Source organism: Neoarius graeffei, chromosome 9, assembly GCF_027579695.1.
Source record: "Neoarius graeffei isolate fNeoGra1 chromosome 9, fNeoGra1.pri, whole genome shotgun sequence".
NCBI classification, from domain to species: Eukaryota; Metazoa; Chordata; class Actinopteri; order Siluriformes; family Ariidae; genus Neoarius; species Neoarius graeffei.
The window spans coordinates 84,015,395-84,038,012 of record NC_083577.1 but is presented as its reverse complement, the minus strand read 5'-3'; the positions used below and the strand labels follow the sequence as shown (position 1 = coordinate 84,038,012).

The 22,618-nt window shown below is 41.6% G+C and overlaps 1 protein-coding gene across 1 annotated transcript in view; it reads left to right on the top strand.

Moving 5' to 3' along the window:
• The window catches only part of tmprss3a (transmembrane serine protease 3a), a 46,814-nt gene extending 29,655 nt beyond the window's left edge, over window positions 1-17,159 (top strand). Inside the window, exons 7-13 of the mRNA XM_060930595.1 lie at window positions 1,710-1,756; window positions 6,480-6,645; window positions 6,865-7,034; window positions 7,161-7,256; window positions 13,137-13,279; window positions 13,620-13,772; window positions 17,115-17,159. Of these exons, the coding sequence (XP_060786578.1) occupies window positions 1,710-1,756; window positions 6,480-6,645; window positions 6,865-7,034; window positions 7,161-7,256; window positions 13,137-13,279; window positions 13,620-13,772; window positions 17,115-17,159 (820 nt within the window). The remainder of the gene's footprint in view (window positions 1-1,709; window positions 1,757-6,479; window positions 6,646-6,864; window positions 7,035-7,160; window positions 7,257-13,136; window positions 13,280-13,619; window positions 13,773-17,114) is intronic.
• The last annotated feature ends 5,459 nt before the right edge of the window (window positions 17,160-22,618 follow it).

Below are 22,618 nucleotides of genomic sequence, written 5' to 3'. Positions count from 1 at the left end.
ACAGCAGTCACAGTGTTGCTGGTGATGGTGATGGGTGGCAGGGTGGGGGGGCTCCTCCTAAAGTCCACTGTCATCTTTACAGTTTTGAGCGTGTTCAGCTCCAGATTGTTCTGACTGCACCAACAGACCCAGCCATTCAACCTCCAGTCTGTATGCAGACTCGTCGCCGTCTCAGATGAGGCCGATGACCGCTGTGTCGTCTGCAAATTTCAGGAGTTTAACAGACGGGTCTCTTGAGGTGCAGTCATTGGTGTAAAGGGAGAACAGCGGTGGGGAGAGCACACACCCCTGGGGAGCGCCAGTGCTGATAGTCCGGGTGCTGGATGTGATGCTCCCCAGCCTCACCTGCTGCTTCCTGTCAGTCAGGAAGTTTATAATCCACTGACAGGTGGAGGAGGGCACAGTGAGCTGGGTGAGCTTGGTGTGGAGGATGTCCGGAACGATGGTGTTGAATGCCGAACTGAAGTCCAAGAACAGGATCCTGGCGTACGTCCCTGCAGAGTCAAGGTGTTGCAGGATGTAGTGCAGTCCCATATTGATTGCATCATCCGCTGATCTGTTTGCCCGGTAGGCAAACTGCAGGGGGTCCAGCAGGGGGTCTGTGATGTCCTTCAGGTGTGGCAACACCAGTCTCTCGAAGGACTTCATGACTACAGATGTGAGGGCTACAGGTCTGTAGTCATTCAGTCCTGTGATAGTGGTTTTCTTGGGAACCGGGATTATTGTGGAGCATTTGAAGCATGAGGGGACTTGACACAGCTCCAGGGATCTATTGAAGATCTGGGTGAAGATAGGGGCCAGCTGATCAGCACAGACCTTCAGACAGGAGCGTGACACACCGTCTGGGCCAGGTGCCTTCCTGATCTTCTGTCTGCGAAAAAGCTGACAAACATCCTCATCACAGATCTTGAGTGCTGGTGTGGGGTCAGAGGCTAGAGGAGGCAGAATAGCAGGGGGTGTAAATGGGTATTTAATGTCTGAGGGGGGGAGAGGTGTGAATGTGTCAAACCTGCAGTAGAACACATTCAACTCGTCAGCCAGTTGATGGTTCATTGCAGTGTTGGGGGATGGTCTTCTGTAGTTAGTGATATTCTTCAGGCCTATCCACAATAATAACTGTTGTAACTGAAATTCACTTTTGTAAAATTGTTTTTTATTGGTAAATCTGAAAAGGTGTCAATAACTATGGACTGTTGATAATTGTAGCTGCTGCTCTAGTACAAATTTAGAGCTGTAATCCATGACTTCCTGATTAACTGGGAAGCACCACAAGAAATAATGGTCAAACAACATTTTAATCTTCACATGATTTGCATTCTAGAATTAATGTTATTGTTAGTTGTGGAAGCTGTCAATCAAAAATCCTCCCAAATGCAAATAAAAGCATGTTGAGATCATAGATAGCAAAGGATCAGTAGATTTGGCCTTAAGCGTGCAAAATACACACAAAAAATGCAATGCAACATTGCATGCAAATTGTGTTTGATGTGTGTGTCTGTGTGTTTGTGTGTGGTGATGGAAAGCTGCCAGAATGCATTTGTACTGTATGTTCTGTATTTATACAGTATAAGCTGATAATAGCTGGACCTGTCAGCAGTCTTCATTCAACACCTTTCTATTAGTTTCACTGTAATTACTAAATAATTAATAGTAGTTACTGGATTATAAGGGTGTAAATTAACTCTTTTATTTTCTCTTTTTCTGTTTAGCAAAACTGAATGCAGATCAGGAAAGATAATAACTTTAAGGTGCTTGGGTAAGTATATTAAAAATAAAAACTATCTACAATGCAGGAGTGTTCTAATAAATAACACAAATTCATGGGAACCATCATTAAAAAGAAAACAGAACGTTCCTGAAGATTATATTACTCTGCAATATTGTGTTTCCGATCATTTTCATTTCAAAGTCATGGAAAACCTGAGACAACAGGCTTCTGTAATGAATCCTGAAATAGAGGTGGCTGTTATTGCACAGTTTAATAAAACAGCATCAAAAGTCAGAGTAAAGCTGTCTAAAATCAGTTTCCTGATAAGGTAAGTTCACTGTAGGATATTCAGGCAACTGTCAAACACAAAAGGGAAAGAAAAAAAAAACAGGACACAGTAAACAGTGAAAAGAGTGCAATGAATCCTAGCTAAGCAGTAGATTAAAAAGAAAATATACTGTACTAGTTTTGTACAGCAAACAGCTATACATGCAGTTGAGATCTTTGGTGAAGATGATGGAGGAAAAATGCAAGACGTGAACAGTTGTCTGCCATGCTTTTGTCACAAGGAGATACTGCAAAAGTAATTAACCCCGCCGACAGTAGTCGGAGGGGTTATTATTTTCACCTGCGTCAGTCTGTGTGTGTGTGTATCTGTCTGTCTGTCTGTGTGTCTGCAAGATATCTCAAGAACCAATGGATCGATTTGGACCAAATTTTGTACGTGTTGCCAATCACCCAGGAAGGAAACCATTAAATTTTGGAGGTCAAAGGTCAAGGTCATGGCAGAACTTCGAAATTTTCACCCAATGTATTTTAATAGGGAAAAGGTGGGGTTTGCACTCGTTAGAGTGTCCCTGTCTAGTTCCATTTGCATTTAAAGGAGAACTGAAGTCATTTTTAAACTTGCTTTATTTCTTAATTAACGTGTTATTCAATTACGTTTTCGGTTTTAGTAACCTTATATCGTGATTCGTATTGGCAACTAACTGCAATTAAATATTATACTTATCGGCCTATTTGGTTTTTAGCCATGTTGAATTTAGTTCGCTTGGTCCATGGCAGGCATCGCTTATCCGCGCAACCTTCACGAGACTTGTGCGAGACTTCGAAACGTGAAGTGTCAGCCAGGTGTCAATGCCGCCATTTTGAAAACTGTTTTCCCAACTAAATATTGCACAAAAACGAGTTTAAATGACGATTACTGCCTACTTTTTTCAAACTTTCCTGATTGCTATCAAAACAAACAAAACTTCTGGTTTGATTACATCAGCATTCGAAAGAGGGCGCGCGCGGCTTTTGACAACGTTGGCAGATTTCGGTCACTTTGATTTCCGCTGTACGTTTTACTTCCGTCCTACGATGTCTCATACAGGTCTCAACGAATCTTGTTTATGGCCATTGCTTTGACATATGGACTGATATATTACAGAGCATATTTCAAACACTCATAACTTGCTATAGCAGCGACAAAATAGCAATCAAAAATGCATTCTGATATTTAATAAAATGAGAAATAGAATTTTGATAATAAAAAAATTTGCCTTCAGTTCTCCTTTAATAGGAGATAAAAGTTAAACAGTCAGGTTTGTTTGTTTGTTTCACAGTTAGCTCCTAAATACAAGAGCTTCTTTTCTTACCCTGTGTCCAAAATCACTCACTCATTCACTACTCCCTACTCACTATCTAGGGAATTACTATATAGAGGACTATATAGTGAGCTCATTGGTAAAATGAAAAAACACTTTCAGACACTACTCCGTCGTGCCGTTATTTACACCATTACTGTCACACAATTAAAACGTGCCAGATCAGTCAGCTGGTGGGTTTTCAAAATAATAAATACATGCATGTACTTTTGTGATAAATCCATATTACAGGCTACTGAGTGTATTTCCTACATTAATAAATACAAAGTACTTTGTGTCTGCTGCATCTTTCAGTTCTTTTAAATCAAGGCTGAATACTTTCTTTCTTCTTCGCCACTGCCTTTTATTAAATCACATTTGAGGCTTGTGCTTAATTCCTCGCTCTGCACTGTAACTTTTATTCTTGTACTTTATCTGTTTTATTTTATTTTACCTTATTTTCTCTTCTCTTACTATTTTAAATTGTACTTGAATGTCAGTTTATAATGTGCTTCTTCCTCTGTCCATTCACCCCAACACACTTTTTTCTTTCAGCGTGACCGCAATGCATGATGGTATATTGCTTGGTTAGAGACCATTGGTTGTACACTACTTTTCACAATGCATTGTGGGATACTATGAGTCCACTATATAGGGCGTAATAATCCTCACTATCATTTTGGACAACACTACAAAATGGCATCCTCACTATATAGTGCCCTATATAGTGAGTAGGGAGCGATTTCAGACACAGGCTTACTCACCATTATCCAGTGACGTTTAATGACATATTAATGAGAACTCCAATGTAGACTCAAGAGTCCAGTTGTAATCAAATTTCCAGAATGCAGTGTAGGTATATAATGGGGAATTCTAGGTAAATATTTGTTCATTTTTACAGTTAAACATATTACATTTTACCGGAGTATTCTCTCAGCCTGTGTGTGTCAAGTCAAGTCAAGTTTATTTGTATAGCGTTTTTAACAATAAACATTGTCGCAAAGCAGCTTTACAGAATTTGAACAACTTAAAACATGAGCTAATTTTATCCCTAATCTATCCCCAATGAGCAAGCCTGTGGCAATGGTGGCAAGGAAAAACTCCCTCAGACAACATGAGGAAGAAACCTCGAGAGGAACCAGACTCAAAAGGGAACCCATCCTTATTTGGGCAACCACAGACAGCCTGACTATAATATTAACAGTTTTAAGATGACGTCAGTTTCGTTGATGTTATAAACTCTTCATTGATGGAAACTTGAGTGCAAAACTGTTCATGACAACTGCAGTCCTAAAGTTAGCAAATCAACTGTAGTCCTCAGCCATAAAAGCATTACTGTAAGTGTCCAGAACGTCTTCCAAGTATGACTTTCAACTGTCCATATGGGGCCATCCTCCACAGGAGCAATGTGATGAGACTCCAACCAGACACAGGGCATCAGAATGGCTCAGACAGGTCCGAGGAGCAGAAGAGGTCAGCATCTTGATCTCAGGATTGACATGTAACTCAGAGGGACAGATTTGGGGGGTGGGAGAGAGAGAGAGAGAGAGAGAGAGAGAGAGAGAGAGAGAGAAAACACAGGTTGTTAGGTATGCCCAATGTCACCTAAATAGGTAGGAACAGTATACATTTTGCACTGAGTACAAGCAGGAACTCCGGCAAAACTAACTATGACAGCATAGCTAAAAGGAGAGAGCCAGAAGGTAACACAGGCATGAGGGAGCCCCGGGACATAAAGCAGCCAGCCACTACACCGTCAACAAACTCGAGTGAGCAAGCGAGTGGGGACTGACAGCATCCATACATCCCAGTTTACCAAAACACTGTCTGAGGACCCTCCAGATCTACTCCTTTACCTCATAAACACCGTTAACAAAAGGCTTGACTAAACAGATATGTTTTCAACCTAGACTTAAATGCTGAGACTGTGTCTGATTCCCGAACACTACTTGGAAGGCTGTTCCATAACTGTGGGGCTCTGTAAGAAAAGGCTCCACCCCCTGATGTAGCCTTCACTATACGAGGTACCAGCAGATAGCTTGCACCTTCTGATCTAAGTAGGCGTGGCGGATCATAAAGGAGCAGAAGTTCACTCAGGGACTGTGGTGCGAGACCATTCAGTGCTTTAAAGGTCAAGAGTAGTATTTTATAATCAATACGAAATTTGATTGGGAGCCAATGCAGTGTGGATAAGACAGGGGCGATGTGGTCATATTTTCTAGTTCTAGTAAGGACTCTTGCTGCTGCATTTTGAACTAATTGGAGCTTGTTTATGCACTTATTGGAACATCCAAACAGTAAGGCATTACAATAATCCAACCTGGAGGTAACGAAAGCATGAAATAGTTTTTCCACGTCATGTAGTTATTAGGGTTTTGCTGGGAATCAAACCCAGGTCACTGGTGTAATGATCCAGCAAACCCCCACTAGGCCACCAGGGGAATGACTCAAATACAGAGGAGTGAGGCGAAAGTAGAGTAAAAAAACAGTTTATTTACAATATTTACAATCCAAGGCAAAAACAAAAGTATAATCCAAATGCTCAGAAAATAACCGGGGAAAAAAATAAAAGTTCAAAATCAAAACAAAGAGCCAAAAACCAGAAAACAAGAGGCAAAAATTCAAACGCTCAGAAGATCCAAAAATAGTAAATACAAAGTCCAAAAAAGTCCAAAAGAAAGCAAAGTACAAAAACCACAAAGACATAGGCGAGGAACACGGAACAGAGGTGTCAGGTGATAACATACAGCACAAAGACTCCGTGACTAGGGACCAAACTGAGGAAGTATTTATACACAGAGCAATTAGAACTAGGTGGGGCAGGAAATAAGGAACAGGTGAGGCAAAAGCACATGAAAACAAAGGCTGTCAAAACAAACACAAAACACAGAAAACAGTGGCGGCCTCTAGAGGCCAAAACAAACATGACAAGATAAAGCAATAACAGTGGCCTCTAGAGGCCAAAACAGTCCCCAGTCCTAACAGTAGTGACATTAAATTTTTTATCTTAGCAATATTTCAGAGATAAAAGAAAGCTATCCGGGTAATGTTATCAATGTGAGTTTCGAATGAAAGACTGGGGTCAATAATCACTCCGAGGTCTTTTACTGCTGCACAGTAAATGTGTGTTTGTGTGTGTGTAGAGTGTGGTTCCCGACCCCAGTACAGTGCACGTATAGTGGGGGGTAACCTGTCTCAAGAAGGCCAGTTTCCTTGGCAGGTGAGTCTTCAATTCCATTATGAGCACCTGTGTGGAGGATCTATTGTAGGAACACGGTGGATATTAACAGCTGCACATTGTGTGTATGGGTAAGTGTGCACACACGCAGACGCACATCTGTCTTTGTGAGGACCTTTTATTGAAATAATGATTACTGTAGCAATTAAATGTTATGCCTACACCTAAATCTAACCCTAATCTTAACTTCAGTAACCAAAAAGGAATTGTCTCTTTTACTATAACTTTTTACATAAAAGTTTCTACACACCTCTTCCTGACACTCTTTGTCCTGCTTTTTTTCTTCTCAGCTTTGCGTACCCCCCTTTATGGACGGTACTCGCTGGACTCACAGAGCAGCCAGCCACTGGGGCCAAGTATCTGACTGTAGAGAAAATTATTTATCATGGCCGCTACAGACCCAAAGGCCTGGACTATGACATCGCCCTGCTGAAACTGTCAAAGCCACTTACCTTCAATGGTAATGTTTATTAAAACTGACTACTGTGGAGAAATGTCAAGACGGTGTCAAGTGCAGGATTATTCTTATGAAGCTTATTGAATGCTTGTCAATGTTTTCATAAGTCCTTCTTCTTCTCCTACTCAGGCTACATTGAGCCCATCTGCCTACCAAACTTTGGAGAAGAGTTTGAGGATGGGAAGATATGCTGGATTTCAGGATGGGGAGCCACGGAGGATGGAGGTGAGTCTGGAGACCCAGGATAATAAGTAATTGTCTTAAAGACAGCCAGCCTTTCAATTTCATAAAAGTGGTGAAATTTAGTTCCCTCTGAAATGTGGTCATTGTGATATTTTTTTAGATATTGCAGAAATAAACATATATCAGGCCATTCTGTGGCTGGGAAGTTATTTAATTTGAGGGGATTAAAGCAAATAATGTGCATGGAATCGCTCGCTTTGCGCAGTCAAGCAGACAGAGGAAGTCTGTGTGCGCATGTGCAGGTTTACCTTCTTCTTCTTCTTTTGGGTTTCACAGCAGCTGGCATCCACAGTGTTGCATTACTGCCATCTACAGGTTTACCTTTTGTCCATGCACTGACAGTTCCATCATTCTGTCGCTAAACGAACAGCTGATCACACCGAGGTGCTCGCTGAGCACCGATATTTATTAGTTTGGTCCTGCGTTTCCTTTCCTTCGTACATAACATCTTTTCTTATCACTTTCCGTTACAGTAGTCGGTCTTTCATGTTTCATTCTCACACTCACGTCCTCCATTTTTCTCTCCTGTTTCAAATTTGTATCCCACAACGCCTTGCGTGAATGGGGAAAGCCCACCACGTGATGCATGACGTAGTATCTTGAATTGGGTCATGGTGAAGTAGGAAAAAATAGCGGAGAATTTACGGCCATGTGGCCCTAAATTCATTAATTTTTCTCATCTCATCTCATCATCTCTAGCCGCTTTATCCTTCTACAGGGTCGCAGGCAAGCTGGAGCCTATCCCAGCTGACTACGGGCAAAAGGCGGGGTACACCCTGGACAAGTCGCCAGGTCATCACAGGGCTGACACATAGACACAGACAACCATTCACACTCACATTCACACCTACGGTCAATTTAGAGTCACCAGTTAACCTAACCTGCATATCTTTGGACTGTGGGGGAAACCGGAGCACCCGGAGGAAACCCACGCGGACACGGGGAGAACATGCAAACTCCACACAGAAAGGCCCTCGCCAGCCCCGGGGCTCGAACCCAGGACCTTCTTGCTGTGAGGCGACAGCGCTAACCACTACACCACCGTGCCACCCCATTAATTTTTCTATTTTTAAAAAATAACAAGAATAAAATTGGAAGTCTGTGATTCGAATTCAGTAGCTTTCGATCCACTAAACAAAAAATAATTGGGTGTCAGGGAAAATTATTTTTATAACCTGAACTTGGGGCGGCACGGTGGTGTAGTGGTTAGCGCTGTCGCCTCACAGCAAGAAGGTCCTGGGTTCGAGCCCCGGGGTCGGCGAGGGCCTTTCTGTGTGGAGTTTGCATGTTCTCCCCGTGTCCGCGTGGGTTTCCTCCGGGTGCTCCGGTTTCCCCCACAGTCCAAAGACATGCAGGTTAGGTTAACTGGTGACTCTAAATTGACCGTAGGTGTGAATGTGAGTGTGAATGGTTGTCTGTGTCTATGTGTCAGCCCTGTGATGACCTGGCGACTTGTCCAGGGTGTACCCCGCCTTTCGCCCGTAGTCAGCTGGGATAGGCTCCAGCTTGCCTGCGACCCTGTAGAAGGATAAAGCGGCTAGAGATAATGAGATGAGATGAGATGAACCTGAACTTGAAAGATCTGAAAGGCAGTCTATCTTTAAGTGTCTTAATTAATATTTATCCTGAAAACTTTATTAGAAGTCACAAGGCTGTTAATGGACAAATAATAAATTCTAAACAAAAATACGTTCATATGGAAACTTGCAAACAGAGTCCAAATATGTGGTTCTGCAAAACTGAGTCATTATTAAAATCAAAACCAGTTAAGTTACTATAGTTTTGGATGCATTAAGAGCTGACTGTGGCTGATGAATTAAAAAAAAAGACTACATAATATTCAGATGACTTTTCTGTGATGTGATATTTTGAGCAGCAAACAAGTAGTTTAATACGTAGCACTTTCACCAACCTCAGGATGCTTTACAATGTAATGGCACTACTAAAATTTTAGTTTTGGCCGGGCTACCGCCCAAACTGATAATCACATCATTGGTTTTGCTTTGGCTAATCAGACACAAGGTACACCACCACTCTTGCCAGAGCAGTTGGGGGCTTAGGCCTTGCTCAAGGGCACTTCAGCCAGTCCTGCTGGTCCAGGAAATCAAACCAGTGACCTTTTGGCCCCAAAACTGCTTCTCTAACTATTAGGTCATGACTTCCCACTACCAAAAGACAAAATAGAATGAAAAACAAATCAACCAAAAGAAGACATAACAGATGAGAGACACAGAAAAGAAACACAACAAAGTCACAGTTAACATGGACATAAAGACAGCAGACTAGCTCAAAGCATAGAAAAGAATGAACAGTCAGTGACCAGGAGAGGAGGGATAGCAGAGAGAAGAGATCAGCCTTAAGATGAGTTTTGAATTTGGAGAAAGAATTACTATCACGAATGCATTTAGGGAGAGAATTGCATAGCTTGTGGGCTACAACCACAAATGTCCTGGTGGGTAGTTTAACCGTGGGGATAGACAACAGACCAGAAGATGAAGCTCTGAGACTGCGAATATCAGAGTAGGGTTGAAGCCGTTCCATTAGATATTGAGGAGCGTAGCCATGGAGTGCTTTAAATGTAAACAGAGAAAGTTTATATTGAATGAGGTATAGAATGTCACAAACACCAGGCATGGAATGAGAGGATGCAAGTGCAGATGATTTTTTTTAATAGAAGTTTGAAAAGGCAAACAAATCCAAAACAATGAGTGGAGGCATAGTCAACAAACAGGCAGAATTCAAGTGATGTGCAAACAGGCATAAACAGGCTAATTCAAGAGGCAATGTTAATAAACAGGCACAGGTCATACACGGAAATGGCAAACATAAACAATGGCTTGGTAATGAACTGCATGAACCAGAACAATACTTCACAAAGTGTATCTGAGTACGGAGTCCTTAAGCTCTGTGTGTGTGTGTGTGTGTGTGTGTGTGTGTGTGTGTGTGTGTGTGTGTGTGTTGAACCATTATGCCTTATGTGATGTGAGTCCAGAGATGCTGAGGGATAGGTAAAGGTATAAGTTTGGCAACTGGCATCAACATAGGAACTTTGGTTCTGGCACATTTGGATCAGGAGGAGAGAAACCGATTGTTAGTGAGCATAAGAGGTCACCAATACTTGGCCTTTAAGAGCTGGTAAGAGCATTGAACCCCAGGGTGGCCATTGGCAGGAGAGGTATGAGCCCACATAATGAGATGAGCCCTGAGACGTGGTGAGACATTGGTAAGGTTGGTGTGGTATGGCAGTGTGTGGGCCAGTTCTTGGTCAAATTCCCAAGTTATGGCATTGATGAAGCAAGAAGGAGGCAGAATGGGTTCAGGTGTTGGCTCAGGTTCCTGGGATCTATGTTGATGTGGCAAGGAGTCAGCCTTGATATTGCAGGAGCCAGGACCATAGGACAAGGTGAAGTGCAAGTGTATAAAGAAGAGAATCCACTGGGCTTGTCTCAGGTTCAGCCTCTTAGTAGTGCTCAGGTATTCCAGGTTTTTATGGTCAGTAAATACAACAAATGGATGTTTTGCACGTTCTAACCAGTGCCTCCATTCCTTCAGGGCCAGCTTGATGGTCAGGAGTTCTCGGTTGCCAACATCATAATTTTGTTTGGTGGGAGACAGCTTCCTCGAAAAGAAGGACACTGGATGCAGTTTTGGCTTTTCCCCAAAACATTGTGACAGTACACTGCCAACTCCTTTGTCTGAGGCCTCCACCTCCACTGTAAAGGGTTGTGCAGGGTCTGGGTGGTTAACGATGGGTGCTGAAGTGAACACGCTCTTGAGAGCCTTGAAAGCTGCCTCACCTGATGGGTTCCAGACCAGTTTTTTTGACCCCCTTTTTGAGGAGACCATGAGTTGGCTCAGTGGTTAGCATGTCCACCTCTCGACTAGGAGATTGTGAGTTCTACTTGCGGTTAGGTCATACCAAAGAGCATCATAAAAATGTTACCTACTGCCATCTGGCAAGGCATGCTACAATACAGATGTGAGTAGGGAGTCAAACTCACGGTTACCAGAGGACTAGCCCCCCACAGTAACTCTAACTATGTAATAGGCAATAGGCCAAGGGCTACTGAAATGGAGATCGGTGCTGCCTGATGTGGCATGGGAAGGACTTTGACTTTTTTTGAGGGGGGACATCAGGGGCATGGTGATGCTGCTAAACCCCCATATGAAGCGTTGATAAAAGTTTGTAAATCCAAGAAAGCATTGCAGGTCCTTGACAGTCTGTGGAGTGTGCCAAGACATGACAGGAGTGACCTTAGAGGGGTCCATAGTAACTTCCTTGGGGCTAATGATGTACCCCAGGAAGGAAATGGTGGAGATATGAAACTCGCATGTCTCTCCCTTGACATATAGCTAGTTCTCGAACAGACATAACAGGACGTGCTCCTGAAATGAGTGGGAGTAGATCAGGACATCATTGATGTAACGGATCACAAATTTCCCCATGTCCCTGAGCATTTCATTAATCAGGCACTGAAAGACAGAGGGGGAACAAAAGAGCCCATATGGCATGACTGTGTACTCATAGGGACCGCAAGTGGTGCTAAAGGCAGTTTTCCACTTGTCCTCTGAACGGGTACACACAAAGTTGTAGGTGCTCCTGAGGTCCAGTTTTGAGAAGACCTTGGCTGACCATAGCTGTTCCAGAGCTGAAGGCATGAGAGGCAGAGGATATGGATACTTGACAGAAATCTGATTTAGCCCTTGATTGTCTAATTAAGGATATAGAGCCCCACCTTTCTTTTCAATGAAGAAAAATCCCTCTGAAGCGGGTGAAGTGGGGGGTGGAATGTAACCCTGGGTGATTGCTTCCTGCCCGTACTCTTCCATAGCCTGTTGTTCTGAGAGGGATGGGGTAGATGCTACTGCGTGGGGGATAAGTGCCAAGTAGCAGACTGATGACACAATCGTATAGCTGATTTGGAGGCAGACCACTTGTCTATTTCTTGCTGAATACCGCCATAAGGGTGTGGTACTCCTGAGGGATGTGAATTTGTTCCATGGTTTCTAGACTTTCCACTGCACTGGAGGGGAGGCAGAGGTGTGGGCATAGCAGGCAGTGTTCGAGGCAGTGCAGCGACTACTGCATAACCTCCTGTCTGGCCCAAGAGATGACTGGGTTGTACTGCTCCATCCAAGGCATGCCCAGTATGGTGAGGTGAGCAGGTATGAATATGGCAAGGAAGCTGGTGGTTTCCTTGTGTAAGGTGCTGATATAGAGTACCAGTGATGGAGTGCAGAGCATGGCAGTGCTAGTGCCAATGGGTGCACCATCAATAGCATGAATGGGCAGAGGCTTGGATAGGAGGAGCAGTGGGATTTAAAGTCATTTTGTATAAAGAAAATATTGTCAAAACTAGTTTTGGGTGATGTTATGGTCACATGACCCAATGCTCTGGAGTTAGGAGGTGTTAATATCACTGTTTTTAAAACATGTAATTAGAAACTATGCAACCTGTTTGCCTTAAAATCTGGAGCTCTGTGAATTTAAATCATACATTAGCTCAATGTTAAATGCTGACACTGATTTGAGTAAACTTGACAAAAGTAGAAACTTTTTTTATGACAAGGAAATTAAATTTTTTAATGAAACTGCCAATTTAAAGGTGTTTTAATGGCATTTTAAAGAGAAAATCATATCATAGAGCTCCACCTCTTTTCAGGGATTTTGTTTTTCCAGCTTGACGTCAGTGACCTCTTCTTCACTCTGTCTTTTGCACCAATAAATGTGAGTTAAACTGATTTGCATTGTGCTGAAATGAGTTGTGGTTCTCTCTTTGGCTTTTCTACTTCTATTATAATGTAGCAAAGTAGAAGTACTGAATCTGACCCACAATGCAATGCATTGTTTGCTGTGCCCAGGTGAAGCAAGTGTGTCTCTGCATTCTGCGAAGGTGCCGCTGATCTCGACCAAAGCCTGCAGTCAGCCTGAAGTCTACCAGGGCTACATCTCCCCTGGCATGATCTGTGCAGGATACCTCGAAGGAGGAACTGACTCCTGCCAGGTACTTTCAGTATTTAAAGATTCCTTTAAGACATTTATCTTTTATTGATTTGTCCTTCTGGGGGAATCGTATCGTTTTTAGAAAAGGCTGCATCCAAAACACACTTTCCATGAGTTCAAAGGAGACACTGTAATATTCTACAATAATTGTGGTAATAATTGTGGTTTTAAAAATATAATGAATGTTTCATGTAAGTTTTTCTTCTTTCACCAAATTAAGCCTCTATAAATAGTTATATACTTCAATATTCAACATAATTTCTTTTTCATATTATTGTATAAATATTATTGAGTGAACATTCTATGGCGAAGCTGTTTTGTCACTCGTAAATGTCTTATAGGGGGACAGCGGTGGTCCTCTGGCCTGTGAAGAATCATCTGTGTGGAAGCTGGTAGGAGCTACAAGTTGGGGTCAGGGCTGCGCTGAGCGAAACAAACCTGGAGTTTATACACGCATCACACAAGCTCTCACCTGGATTCATCAACAAATGGAGGTTAGTTAAGCAAGATGGCACGAGCAAGAGTGATTAAGCATGACGATATTCAGTATAACCACACCACTGTGAATACGATTTTGTTTTAACACAACAGTTCTATAAATAAATTAATATGTCATTGCTAACATTTAAGACACAATATGACCAAATGCTCGATTTACTCACTTTATAGTATATCAGCTAGCTAGCTCACAATGATTTGTACATTCCAGTTAAAGGTGCTTTTGGTGAAATTGTCGTCCTTTCTGGTGGCAAAATAAGACTGAGAAGTTTATAGGATATTCAAGTAGCAACATTTTGGAAGATTCCATAATAAGCAGGTTAATTGGAAACATGAATGGTTATAAAAGGAGCAGCACCAAAGACTCAGTCTTTGCAAGCAAGGATGGGTTGTGGTTTACTCCTTAGTGCCAAAATTTGTGAGAGAATTGTGAGTCACTTCAAAAAGAACATTTCTCAACGCAAGATTCTGGGTCTTTCAAAGTCTACAGTACATAATATTGTGAAAATATTCAGGGAATTCCGAGACATTTCAGTGTGTAAAGGGTGAGGTCGGAAACCACTGTTGAATGTGTGTGACCTTCAGGCAGCACTGCCTGAGAAACCGTCATGCTAATGTGCAAATATAGTCACATGGGTTCGGGAGTACTTTGGAAAACCGTTGTCACTTAAGAGTCCGTCACTGCATCCAGAAATGCAACCTGAAACTGTATTACACAAGGAGGAAGCCGTTCATCAAGTCTATACAGAAATGCCGCCAATTTCTCTGGACTGGAACTCATCTCAGATGGACCGAAAGACAGTGGAAACGTATGCTGTGGTCAGATGAGTCGACATTTCAGCTTGTTTTTGGGAAAACCGGATATTGAATTCTCCGTGCCAAAGTTGAACATGACCATCCAGTTTATCATCAGAGAAAGGTGAAAAAGCCAGAATCTGTGATGGTATGGGGGGCATCAGTGCCCACAGCATGGGGGAGTTGCATGTGTATGAATGTACCATTAATATACTGGGGCATATACTGGGATTTTAGAGAGACATATCCATTATGGCAACATCTATTCCCGGGAAATTCCAGGCCTTATTCTGTACAGGCTACAACAGCATGGCTTCATAGACACAGAGTGCATGTGCTTGACTGGCCTGCTGCTAGTCCAGATCTGTCTCCTATTGAGAATGTATGTGACATCATGAAGAGGACAATCAGACAACCGTGGCCACTGACTGTTGAGCAGCTGAAGTCTTGTATCAAGCAAGAATCGACAAAATTTCCAATTGCAAAACTGCAGCAGTTAGTATCCTCAGATCCCATACAATTAAAAAGTGTAATTAAAAGAAAAGGTGGTGTAACACAATGACAATAATGGCTCTGTCCCAACTTTTTTTTGAGTGTGTTACAGGCATCAAATTCTAACTTCGTTTATATTTACAAAATACAAATAAGGAGGTCAATAATACTATTGAATTTTTTTTCTTTGTACTTTTGTCAGTTAAATAAAGGTTCACGTGAATTAACAAATTATAATTTTGTTTTTATTGCATTTTGGAAAATATCCCAAGTTTTCTGGAAATGGGGTTAGTAAATAGAAAAAATAAACAATAAAAAAGTAACTCTGCTTTGCTGTTGTTGATTATTTTCCTATGACAGCATAGCCCACTCATATTTTATTCCTTACATAACAAAAGCAGTTTTGAACAATTTTATGATGGATGATAAACTGCAATGCAAAAAGTAATACAGCATCAAATACTGATTATAAAAACAAAATTTAGATGTTACACATGCCTTTTCATTTGTAAATGCTATTTTTTGCATGTAACTGGACAGTTTTTGGGCAGCATGGTGGTGCAGTGGTTATCACTGTCGCCTCACAGCAAGAAGGTTCTAGGTTCGACTCTCGCGGCCAAAGGGGGCCTTTCTGTGTGGAGTTTGCATGTTCTCCCCGTGTCTACGTGGGGGTGCTCCCACAGTCCAAAGACATGCACATTAGGTAAAATACCCAGCCACTGGGGCTGTACAAGCCAGTGCATACTTAGTACCAGTCCCAAGCCTGGACAGACTGGGAAGGATTGTGTCATGAAGGGCATCCACTGTAAAAACTATGCCAAATCAAATATGCAGAGCAGATCTGCTGTGGCGACCCCTAATGAGAGCAGCCAAAAGAAGAAGAAGAATTGGACAGTTTTGTTGCTCAATCAGATCTGTTCTCCACTGTATTTGAAGTGATGAGATAATAATAATAATAATAATAATTTCAATTTATATAGCACCTTTCTCACACCCAAGAACGCTTTACAATTTAAAAAATAAATAAATAAAAGTCTGCCAAAAGAGGGTCAGGATGGAATTCCAATGGCATAGCTACCCACAGTCCCACCAAAAGGCGCACAAAGGTATGTCTCACACCGCCTGCGCAGTCGCTGCGACACCACCAGACAGCATCGCTCAGAACACCGTGCCGATCACAGAAGCACTGCCGCACAGAGCGCTGGACAACCCTGATGTTAAAAAGAGCAACGAGCTCACTGCAGTCCATAGCAAGGAGCACAGGCATCACCCATGGCGAATCAAGGCCTGGAGAGAACCAACGCCCAAAACTGGGTCTGGAGCCACGCTGTAACTGGCCAACAAAACACCCAAACAAAGAACATTCGAACAAAGAACAAACATCAAATCAAACAGTCACAGAAAGAAAAACAAAGGGGAAAAAAACAAAAATAAAAAGCTCCGGTGAGAAGCGGCAGCCAAAATGTGCACAGCGTCCTCTCAACCAGAAATGGAAACAACTCTTACTATGAAGATTACGATGAAGTTAAAATGTGGAATTTTCTTTCATCCGAAGTTATTTAACTCCATTAGCTAAAATATAAAAATTTAATTCCATTGTTTATTTTGTGTTCTTCATCTCTGAGAAGTGGAAAAATAAAAAATTTGAAACAAAATCCTAAAGGTGATGTTTAAACTGTTTCTGGAACTGTAATCATTACATAATTTCAACAATACTTTAGAAATTTGTCATTTGTAACAATCCTATTGGATTGTTGGAACACAATGGATTTTGACAGATTCTTCATTTAAAGCTTCTGTTTACATTTGGCCCTGAAATGACCATCACCATGAGCATCAGTCAGAACAGAGCTGGTTACAACACACCAAACATCTGCAGTTTGAACAGAAGGGATTCAGGAGCAAAGGAAAGAGTTTCATGGACATCCATTTAACTTGTTTCAATGTACTTTGGTTAATGTGTTCATTGCAACTGCAGTTCTCCTGACAGGCAACAGAACACTACTGTACTTAACAAAATAATAAATGACAATGTCTTTATTTCTTTGCAGAGAGAAGAAACACTTTACCCCTCTCCCATCAGTTCAGACAACTGACAAAACCAACAAGATGAATTTCAATTTTTTTTTTGAAACATCAAATGAGTCCACAGTGCTTTTCATCCTGCACAGCTCGGTTAAAGACATTACTATAATAAACAGTGTTATTGTTGCTGGAAAGTGTGCCAGTCTATTACAGGCTTTGTAACCATGTATGGCTGAATGATTTTACACTGAAGGCAGAGAGATCCTGTTTTTGTAGCCTTCAAAACGACCAAAAAGGTTCCAACTTCCAAAAGCGTCAAATGGATGAACAGAAATACCACAGTGGAATTTTGCAATGTTTCAGAGCATGCATTTTTTTTTATATTCATAATCTAGCAAATTCAATAAACAGTCATCTTCCTTAAAGAAACACAATACTGACTCTAAACATCACTGTGTCCACAAAGCTCAATATGTTGTAGTGTCTCAAGGGCACAAACTTTTCCCAGAGCTGGGAACACGTCATATTGAATCATGAATGAATAGATCAGGTAATGTGTTGAAAACATTTAGATTGTGTATATAAAATGAGTTTATTACCTACTCTACTTGGTCAGTAAAATGGTTATACCACAGTAATGATGAATCCTTGATTCTGATTGGTCAGAATGTTTCTCATCTCATCTCATTATCTCTAGCCGCTTTATCCTGTTCTACAGGGTCGCAGGCGAGCTGGAGCCTATCCCAGCTGACTACGGGCGAAAGGCGGGGTACACCCTGGACAAGTCACCAGGTCATCACAGGGCTGACACATAGACACAGACAACCATTCACACTCACATTCACACCTACGGTCAATTTAGAGTCACCAGTTAACCTAACCTGCATGTCTTTGGACTGTGGGGGAAACCGGAGCACCCGGAGGAAACCCACGTGGACACCACGCAAACTCCGCACAGAAAGGCCCTCGCCGGCCACGGGGCTCGAACCTGGACCTTCTTGCTGTGAGGCAACAGCGTTAACCACTACACCACCGTGCCACTCTGGTCAGAATGTTTAAAGAAGATTAATTTTTTAAGCTCTGACAGTAATGCCAGACAGTAGTAGATGAGATGTTTATTTAGCATTTATGGAAGGAGTCTCCAGTGTGAGCACTTTGCAACAGTCAGCAAGTTTTCTGCCAGTGGGAAATCTTCAGGACAAAGAACTTTGTACTTTCTCTGCCATTTAAAAAAGAAAACGTCTTACAAACTTCAGGAGAGGCTGGTGAGGGAGTGACTGTTTATAGCCGCTATAAACAGGCTTGTAGTACTCGAGTCCAGGACTCATGCCCTAATTTTAAGGACTCGTGACTCAACTTGGACTTGGACTCATGCATTAACTGCATTTGGACTCGTAAACTGGAGATGAGGACTAGGATTTTTTCCTTATTTTTTGTAACATGCCATAATAATTTGGCATAAGATATTTATATCTACATTAATTTTTGTACTAATTTCGTGCAAGAGTGTCGCACCTGCCCTGCGCACCTTGGCATGTGCATCAGATAGACTCTCGGGTGCGATTTGGACAGCGCACGGACCAAATGGACTCTCGCACGCGCGCTGTAAATGACTCACATCCGCACAGGATTAAGGCGCAATCAGCGTGCCTATATAAAAACTGTGAAAACATACTTACTTTGCAAAGTATTGAGTTGCATTGCTGACACATTACCGAGCCATATTTCCTTGTTCGGTTTCCTGATCCCTGATTTCCTGTTTCTCGTCTTTGATTCTGCCTGTTTGTGTCTCACTCGACCTATTGCGTTTCACTGTCTTATGATTTTGCCTGCCGTTCTGGATTGTTTACCATTTACCGTTTTCACTTGTATTAATAAACACACCTTCTGTACTTACATCCGTCTCCCAACCATCTCTGACAAAATACTTCACACTCCCTGACAAAGAGAAGCACATTCACCTGTTCAGGAACAAACTAATGTTAATGGTGCTAAAACAGTCACCATCAAATGGTGCGGTTGGAGTTTTGTTCTTGGACTTAACTCAAAAATTTTTTAATGACTTGGACTTGACTCAGACTTGAACACTGGGGACTCGAGACTGGACTCAGACTCGAGATTTAGTGACTCGACTATAACACTGGCTATAAGTGAGAACAGGAACTAAATCCATTTCTGAAAAAACTGCTTTGTGACTTTATTAACCCTCTAATGAATGAATTATTACCTATACATTAAAAACATGGTTTAATCTAATTGTATTACTTAATATGGCTTAAATATTTACCCCCCCTTTTTTATTTAAAGGGGGTTAGTTGGTAAACTGTTGCCATATGGCAACAATGCACAATGATGGAAAGTGCTGTATAATCAAATATTTCCTTAAAACCTAACTTTTTACCTTAAAAAATCTTAATTGTACTCAATAGAATTCATAACGAAAAATTTACAATGCTAACATAATATAAATCCAACTGTAATTTCAGCTGGATGGTAATAATATCATGGTAATAACACAGTGACACAATTCTAATTACCTGGACCATAATTCACAGTTTATTTGTGCTATATAACACAACTGAATTGAATTAACTTGTTTCATGGATGTTGCACTGCATTAAATGTCACCATAATGGCGGCACGTTGGTGTAAGTGGTTAGCACGGTCGCCTCACAGCAAGAAGGTTCTGGGTTCGAACTCAGTGGCTGGTGAGGGCCTTTCTGTGTGGAGCTTGCATGTTCTCCCCGTGTCTGCGTGGGTTTCCTCCAGGTGCTCCGTTTTCCCCCACAGTCCAAAGACATGCAGATTAGGTTAATATGGGACGGCCTTGAGCGAGGCACCTAACGCCCAACTGCTCCCTGGGCGCTGTTAGCATGGCTGCCCACTGCTCTGAGTGTGTGTGTGTGTGTGTGTGTGTCTGTTCACTGCTTCAGATGGGTTAAATGCAGAGAGGAAATTTCACAAGTGTGTGATGAATAAAGTTGTGCTTTCTTTCATAAAATTTTTTAGCTTTTTATGACAACTCAATTATTAATTTTAGCTTTTTATGACAACTCAATTATTAATAAATTAAAATTATTGGTTTCGCCAATCACTGTGGTATACAGTGGCATGCAAAAGTTTGGGCACCCTTGCTGAAAATGTCTGTTACTGTGAATAGTTAAATGAGCAGAAGATGAACTGATCACCAAAAGGCATAAAGGTAAAGACGACACATTTCAGCGTTTTCTGCAAGATTTGTGTATTATTTTTGTTTTGTACAATTGGAGTGTGAAAAAAGAAAAGGAACACCATGCGAAAGTTTGGGCACCCCAATACATTTGAGTTCTCAGGTAACTTTTACCAAGGTTCCAGACCTTAATTAGCTTATTGAGCTGTGGCTTGTTCAAATTCTTTGTTAGGAAAGGTCAGATGATGCAGATTTCAAAGCTGTATAAATTCTCTGACTCCTCAAACTTGTCCCTAAAATCAACAGCCATGGGCTCCTCTAAGCAACTCCCTCGCATTCTGAATAATAAAATAATTGATGCTCACAAAGCAGGAGAAGGCTACAAGAATGCAGCAAAGTGTTTTCAGGTAGCCGTTTCCTCAGATTGTAATGTTATTAAGAAATGGCAGTTAAAAGAAACAGTGGAGATCAAGGTGAGGTCTGGAAGATGAAGAAAACTTTCTGAAAGAACTGCTCGTTGGATTGCTAGAAAGGCAAATAAAAATCCCTGTTTGACTGCAAAAGACCTTCAGAAAGATTGAGCAGACCCTGGAGTGGTGGTGCACTGTTCTACTATGCAGCGACACCTGAATAAATATGACCTTTATGGGAGAGTCATCAGAAGAAAACCTTTCCTGCATCCTAGCCACAAAATTCAGCATCTGAAGTTTGCAAATGAACATCTAAATAAGCCTGATGCATTTTGGAAACAAGTCCTGTGGATTGACGAAATCAAAATAGAACTTTTTGGCCACAATGTGCAAAGGTATGTTTAGAGAAAAAAGGGTGCCAAATTCCAGGAAAAGAACACCTCTTCAACTCTGAAGCATGGGTGTGGATCGATCATGCTTTGGGGTTGTGTTGCAGCCAGTGGCACAGGGCACATTTCATTGGTCGAGAGAAGCATGGATTTGAATAAATACCAGCAAATTCTGGAAGCAAACATCACACCATCTATAAAAAAGTTGAAGTTAAAAAGAGGATGGGTCCTACAATAAGACGATGATCCAAAACACACCTCAAAACCTACAATGGAATACCTCAAGAGACACAAGCTGAGGGTTTTGCCCGGGCCCTCACAGTCCCCTGACCTAAACATCATTGAAAATCTGTGGATAGATCTCAAAAGAGCAGTGCATGCAAGCCAGCCCAAGAAACTTGTAGAACTGGAAGCCTTTTGCAAGGATGAATGTGCAAAAATCCCCCAAGTAAGAACTGAAAGATTATTAGCTGGCTACAAAAAGTGTTTACAAGCTGTGATACTTGCCAAAGGGGGTGTTACTAGGTATTAACCATGCAGGGTGCCCAAACTTTTGCTTCAGGCCCTTTTCCTTTTTTGTCATTTAGAAAATGTAAAAGATTAAAATAAAAAATTGCTTTTGCTTAAAATATAAAGGGAATGAGTCATCTTTAACTTTATGCCTTTTGGAGATCATTTCATCTTCAACTTGCTTAACTGTTCACAGTAATAGCAATTTTGACCAGGGGTGCCCAAACTTTTGCATACCACTGTAAGAGTAATGAAACACGTTGAGATGTGATGTTAGTGTGAAATACTTCAGAATTTCATAACAAGAGCTTCAGGGTTTTTGATTATTTTCCTATAGCAGCACACATCAAGTTTTATTCCTTACTTAACGATTTAGAAGTTACTTTACTTTTATTTTACTTAAGTTAGTATACTTTGTTAGCACGCTGAGACTGGAAAATGCAGTTAAAGGTTCTGACTGCAAAGTTGAATTCTGGCCAAAAATGCTCCATTTCTATTGCTGTTGGAGTTTCAAGATGTTTCGCATTGATTTGAAGTTGATTTGAGTTGAAATTAATGGGTTGCACTTTTGCACACACCGTGTATCCTGTGTGTAAATATTTTGTTGAGATAAAAATCGTCCCGCGTTTTACGATTCCGGAGATTGCTGAAGCAAGTGAGCGTCAATATCATGTGACCACCATGGGGCAATTGACCTACTTTTAACCAAAATAAGTTGGCGTGGGCAAACATGGCGGACTTGGCTCTCCCTCCAGCGGAAAATTAAAGGAAAATATGCAAGCGAATCAGCTAGAAAGCGCGCCAGAAAAGTGATGGAAACCAAAAGGTTGTGTCCACGAATTTTCATGATGGGAGAGATTGACTGCTGGAATCGACTGAAGGATGAAACAGGCATGAAAGCTGACGAAGAATTTGCAGCGCTTGTCTTGGATTGGCATGTCTGAGTATGGAGTTATTATACAGTGGGGCAAAAAAGCATTTAGTCAGTCACCAATTGTGCAAGTTCTCCCACTTAAAAAGATGAGAGAGGCCTGTAATTTTCATCATAGGTA